Source organism: Etheostoma spectabile, chromosome 14 (assembly GCF_008692095.1).
Source record: "Etheostoma spectabile isolate EspeVRDwgs_2016 chromosome 14, UIUC_Espe_1.0, whole genome shotgun sequence".
In the NCBI taxonomy this organism is placed as follows: domain Eukaryota; kingdom Metazoa; phylum Chordata; class Actinopteri; order Perciformes; family Percidae; genus Etheostoma; species Etheostoma spectabile.
In genome coordinates, this window is record NC_045746.1 from 7,073,133 (window position 1) to 7,079,029 (window position 5,897).

Sequence of the window (5,897 nt, forward strand, 5' to 3'; positions counted from 1 at the left end):
GACCTAATGGAAGCCAGAGGATCACAAGGATGAACACCTTCCATCACACTTCATCTTTAGTTAAGTGGTGGACCTATGGACCGATAGACAGAGACACCATTGTAAATGGCATACAAGTTCTACGTTACACAACATGCAAGAAACAGCTAAGGCTTCTGAATTTCCCTCCTTCACGTTTGCAGACGAGCAACAGCGAGGTTTAGCCCTCAGGCTTTTGGAGTATCATAGTAAGTGAGTAGTAAGTGTAGGACAAGAGCAGGCAATCAAAACCAGTCAAAAGAACATTACAACAAAGACATTTTTATTTTGAGTCATCTGCGTTGCAATTTATGCACATGAAAGCATCATCTTTGCATACAAATGCATTCCTAGATATTTACAACATGAAGAGGAAATTAGGACAAAGAATTCCAGGGAGGAAAGGACAGGGTAAATGCCAAATCAGACAACTCAAGAGGGGAAAGTGTCAAACATTGAGGAGTCCCTGTCCCTTAATGTTAATGCCATCTCCAACCAGCTGACTGACAGCAAGCCCTGAGGTCCAACATCACTAAGACGCTGGAACACCTATAGTGTGTCAGTGTGTCATCATCTCTCACTTACACAAGAAATATTTCACTCTAATGGACACATTTACATGAAACCCTAAGTCCCCAGAGGATGAAGCCTGAACTGGAGAATAAATGTGCCAGTATTAGGACAGCCACTAGGAGCGCTGTGTCCTTCTTTCAGAACGTGGACACAACACAAATGTGTACAAATTAAACTAAATCCAGTGAGTCCTGCACTAAAAACTACATACGTAAATAATCTGTTTATGTTCATTCTAATTTATTTGGAGCTGTAATTTGTGTGGTTTGTTATTATTTTGCCGTACGGTTGAATTGAATGTACACCGGTGTCTCCATTCTTTTACAGTGGAGTGATCCTTTCAGGTCGGTGTAGACAGAGGCAAAGATTTAAAAATGCCACAGCATGTTAGAGTTGTAAATATAGATCTGTGTGTCATGTATGGACACTGCATGTTGGAAAGGGCTTTTCCTCTGACTATTATTTGCAGAATGTTTCCATTTCATCCAAACTGCTTGTTGTTCTTTCAAATAAAACAGTTCATTTATGTTTGGACATTTATTCAATACACTGTGTACAAAAGAATTCAACGGAAAATATGACTGTGTATGAATGTGTATTCTGTATTCATAGAAACAAATGAATACAAACATTTCATCATTCATCTTAAAAAAAGGGCAAACATTCTCAAGATTGCATCCAAATAAAAAAAAAAACACGAGGGAGCAACAAAAAAAACCATTACATTCTTACAGTCCCACAAGAGACGCACAGGTCATTGTTTTCACAGAAAACACTCTTATAGCTGAATCATGCTAAGATCCTGCTGGCTGCAGACAGAGACCAGGAGACAGAGCTCTGAGCTGCTGACCACACAGGGAAAGCTTACATTTGATCTCACACACACACTCACACACACTCACACACACCTCATCAACCCCAGCTGCTGGAAGAACCTCAGCGGGTCAGCGCGGCTCACTGCTCAACTCTCGGGAGAAATAAAGCAGTTTAAATACTGTGCAGTTTTTTTTTCAGGTCCAGTTTTAATAAATCATAGCTGTGGCTAAATTCTGTTGGCCTTTTTCATTATAAAGTGCTTCCTCAATGTTTGTGTCACGTTTTGGACTCTTATGTACAGAGCTGGCACCTGAAGTAACAAACTAAAGGAAATATGAAAGCAATATGACATGTAGGTCCACAGTACAACAGCCACAGAAGGAAGGGAATTCAGTCGGTTTTTCTGCTGAGTAGGACACTTCCATTTGGTCACCACGGTAACGGTGTAGAAAGTGACGGAGCAGACAGGCAGACATAGTGGTCAAGTGTGGTGGCTTGTTTCAGTCTCACTGTTAAAAAAGATCCCAGTAAAAACAGACAGTCCAATCAGTGATCATCTCCTGTGTCCTGCTTCACTGAGAGAGTGCAGGGGTCTGGTCCTCCAGGGGCCCACAGGCCAACAGCTAGTGTCCATGCTGGGGGGGGTGGTTGTGTGCAGGATGGTTGGGGGGCAGGGGGGGTCCATTGACACCGGGGTGGTAGAAAGCACAGTTGCTCTCATACCTACAGCTTCCCTTCATCATGAAGTGACGACACACAGGCCTCTTGGACATGTCTGTCAGAAGGAAACACAGCATTACAACACGACACGACACACAAACACACACACGACACACACACACACACACACACACACACACACACCAGTCTCAGCTGCTTTGTGTTAGAAGAGAGAGTGACCTGATGGAGTCCAGCTCAGCCTATTCATGGTCAACATGGAAGACTTACCGTTCATGTTGTTGTGTCCTCCTCTGGGCCCCCCTCGTCCTCGGCCCCTGAAGCCCGGCTCTCCTCCTCCTCGCCCCCGTCCTCCTCGATGGAAGTGGCCCCCTCTGTGAGGCCCGCCCCTCATGGATTCATCTCCCCAGTAGTTGCCGTTGTCCCCCCGGCCCTGGCCAGGGGGCGGCCCCATCATGCGCGGGCCTCCGCCAGGGTTGAAGGGTGGGCCATGGTTGTGGGGGGGTGGAGGGTGGTTGAAGCGAGGGCCGCCAGGCGGGTTGTTGGGGGGGTAGCCACCGTTCATAGGCATCTGCATGTGCATGTTCATGTTCATATTCATGTTGTTCATATTGTTCATGCCTGGTCCGTGGCCCAGCAAACCTGGGTTGACTGGATGGAAACAAACAGCGGTTAAATAACAATGAGTAACCAAAGGAGTACAACAGGTGGTCATGTTGCCATGACAGCATGACAACATGTAGTTCAACCATGGAAGAAGAGCTTGAGTGTACCTGGGGGGGGTCCAGCCTGGTTCTGGTTCTGGGTCTGCTGCAGGGAGCCCAGGAGCTGCTTGATCTTGTCTGAAAAGTTGGGCTGCTTGATCAGGTCTTCAGTCGACTGGTTCCCAGACGCACCCTGAGGACACACAGCTACACATCAGCTACACTACTACCAGCAACAGTTTGCATTGTCGACAAAAAAGCCACAGTTTGTAAGCTCTATGTGCGTGTACTATATTCTGTGTTTCCCATTGCACATTAGCCTAGCAGCTAGCGGATATTCCTTCTGCTTATAGCTTTCTCAAAACAAAGCCACACGGTTGAATTTCGGCCTGCGTGCACGTTTTGAAGCTTAACAGAGCCGCTTATATTGGTCATATTAGAGAGAGCAACACAGTTTCTGCCTGGAAGACAACGTTGGGGGCTTTAAACACCAAACTGTGTGGTGCGAAGCATCTGCCCTCAGGATTGTCGGTAGGATTGTTCTTTCTTTTTACTTTGACAAATTGTCAAGTTTCCAATTGAATGAAGATAAGTCATAGTTACATTATGTTGTTAATACATGTTTTAAATTTGACAATGAAATGTGGCACATTGCGAACAAAAGTCAGACATTTTATTACAAGTCTAGTCTAAAAATGGCATAGCAACCTGTGCTTTAAAAAAAGAAGTAAAAATCAAGAATTGTGACACCCCTAATACTGATGAAACTTTGATTTCATGAAAAATTTAAATGGAAAGTGTACTTTGTGATCCAGAACGTCAAAAAAGTAAGTGTGTAAAAACCAGCTCCTGCTGCTGTTTACCATGATGGAGGAGAGCAGCTCCTGCACGTTGACAGTGGGGGCCACGGGGCTGCTGGCAGCGTTGGGGGCCACGGGGCTGCGTGAGTTGCTGCTCAGGTTGCCCATGAGGTTGGCCAAGACCGGGGGCAGCTTGGAGCTCTCGCTCTGGGCCAGACCAGAGCCCTGCTGGGAGCTTGTGTCCATGGGCTCCACGTAGCCGTCATCCGGCATGGACGAGTCCTGCAGAGGAAACACACACATGCACAAGGTGTTTAATACAAGATCTGGAAGACAGGGTATGTGTGTGTGTGTGTGTGTGTGTGTGTGTGTGTGTGTGTTGGGTGTACTAACCTCATCCAGAGGGATGAGACGGGGAGGCATGGGTTCGTACGGCTCTGGATCTGGTTCATGCGGACTGTCGGGTACACTATGATCAGAAAGGATTGAAGATTATTACCATAAACTGCAGGCCCTCACCCTTCTTCTTAAGGAGAAATTCTACATATAATAAACATAGAAAGGGTCAAAGGTTGAGTCCTACCTCTCTTTGCTGAGGAAGATCTCCTGCAGAATGCCCATCTCGCGGTCTCTCTGGGTCAGCTTCTCGGTGCTGTTGGCCCCATAAATGACCAGGCTGCCGGTCAGCGTCAGTGGCCTTGGGGGGGTCCAGGGGACCCTCTCTTCCATGGTGTCATGGGAGGTTCGACGGGCCGTCTCAAACATCTGCCTGTCCATCATCAGCTCTCGTTTGGCCGCCTCTCCAAAGTCCTTAATCTTGTTGACGTTGACTGTGAATCCAGAGTTATGTAATTAATAATTCAGATTTGTCTCAGATGGTTTGGGTCTTAGAACAGTGTGCTGGGCATGGCTTACCTCTCTCTGTCTCATCCAGATCAAAGTAGAAGTAGTTTTTAAGCTGCTCCTCCTCCGCCCAGTGGACCGTCTTCTTCTTCTTGCCCTTCTTGGTCAAGCTCTCTTCTTCTCCCCGGGGTTCTGCCAGAGCGTTGGGCTTCTCACCTGCACACAAACAACCATGGCAGGAGATTGAGACCACTCACTGATTTAAAATTAAAAAAACAAACTAGAAAAAAAAAAAATATATATATATATATATATATATATATATATATATATATATATATATATATATATATATAAAAAATAAAATATAATGTCAAAGACGCTGACCATTGTCAGAGAGCTCTGTGTCCTCAGAAGGGACGGGGGTCCCGGGCTGCTCTGGCTCCTGGCTCTCATCCCCTGGAGGGATGGAGGCAGAACTTTCTGGAGACGATGGCTTAGCAGAAGTTGAAGAATACGCAGAGGGTTTGCTGTCAAATGGACTCGCCTGAGGATAAAAAGGAGTCGGAGTGAGTATGTGCAAAAAAACAGATGTTGTTAAGTCTTGCATGAGATGAGAGACTGGAACTGATCACAAAGACAGCAAAGTCTGTCATGTTTGGTTCAAATTCAACAGACCAAATAATACATATATGAGTGAGATGAGTGCGTACCTTGTTAGACGTGGGGGAGACAGCCTTGGTGTTCGCTGGACTAACAGCACCAGGCTTCTTCTTCTTGATCTTGATGCCGGGCACGGGGGCAGAGTTCAGTGCATCTAGGAAGCCTGTGCACTCCATCGCTGCATAGAGGACACAAGAGAGCCGTGAACCCCACAATCATGTCTCTAATGCCTACCAAACACTGCAAGGCTAAGAAAAGACTAAAGTCTGACACTGTCTCACATCTAAAGACAATCTCACAGGACTGGAGATCTCACATGCTCACAAAATGAAGCCTACAACTAGATTTAATCAAGCTAGCAAGCTACTGCTAGCGTTAGCTGGTAACTTGAAGTAAAGTCTGCAGATTTTCTGTTCTGCTGTACATGCAGATGAATGTCTCCAATAACCGGAGAGCTGCATTTATGTGTCAGTAAAAAAACTTCAAACATAATAATATCAAACATGTTTGATTTTGTCTGAGCGTCTAGATGAAAAAAAAGACAAGCTGTGTAACTCACGCTGTGCTGGAATGATCTTGACTTTGATCTCTTTGGCAGAGTTAGAGGGCATGTTCAGAGGCTTGTATTTTTTCTCCTGAGGTGGAGCATCTGATGGGCCAGAGCTGTTGGGAGGAAATGAAGAGAAAAAGAATCTTGTAAGTAGTGCCCTGGGCCAGCGGAGGGCAGCAGTGAGCAGATGTGGCTGTGCTGAACGAGGCAGTGTGTGTGTGTGTGTGTGTGTGTGTGTGTGTGTGTGTGTGT

At 45.9% G+C, this 5,897-nt stretch overlaps 1 protein-coding gene across 1 annotated transcript in view; it reads right to left on the reverse strand.

Annotated features, from left to right (window-relative positions):
* Nucleotides 1–1,113: 1,113 nt before the first annotated feature.
* The window catches only part of ppp1r10 (protein phosphatase 1, regulatory subunit 10), a 10,621-nt gene continuing 5,837 nt past the window's right edge, over nucleotides 1,114–5,897 (reverse strand). The window contains exons 10-19 of the mRNA XM_032536229.1: nucleotides 5,655–5,764; nucleotides 5,146–5,273; nucleotides 4,820–4,979; nucleotides 4,505–4,648; nucleotides 4,173–4,419; nucleotides 3,983–4,058; nucleotides 3,653–3,871; nucleotides 2,859–2,982; nucleotides 2,356–2,736; nucleotides 1,114–2,182 (exon numbers count right to left, since the gene is read on the reverse strand). Coding sequence (XP_032392120.1) covers nucleotides 2,031–2,182; nucleotides 2,356–2,736; nucleotides 2,859–2,982; nucleotides 3,653–3,871; nucleotides 3,983–4,058; nucleotides 4,173–4,419; nucleotides 4,505–4,648; nucleotides 4,820–4,979; nucleotides 5,146–5,273; nucleotides 5,655–5,764 — 1,741 coding nt within the window. The 3' untranslated portion in view covers nucleotides 1,114–2,030. The remainder of the gene's footprint in view (nucleotides 2,183–2,355; nucleotides 2,737–2,858; nucleotides 2,983–3,652; nucleotides 3,872–3,982; nucleotides 4,059–4,172; nucleotides 4,420–4,504; nucleotides 4,649–4,819; nucleotides 4,980–5,145; nucleotides 5,274–5,654; nucleotides 5,765–5,897) is intronic.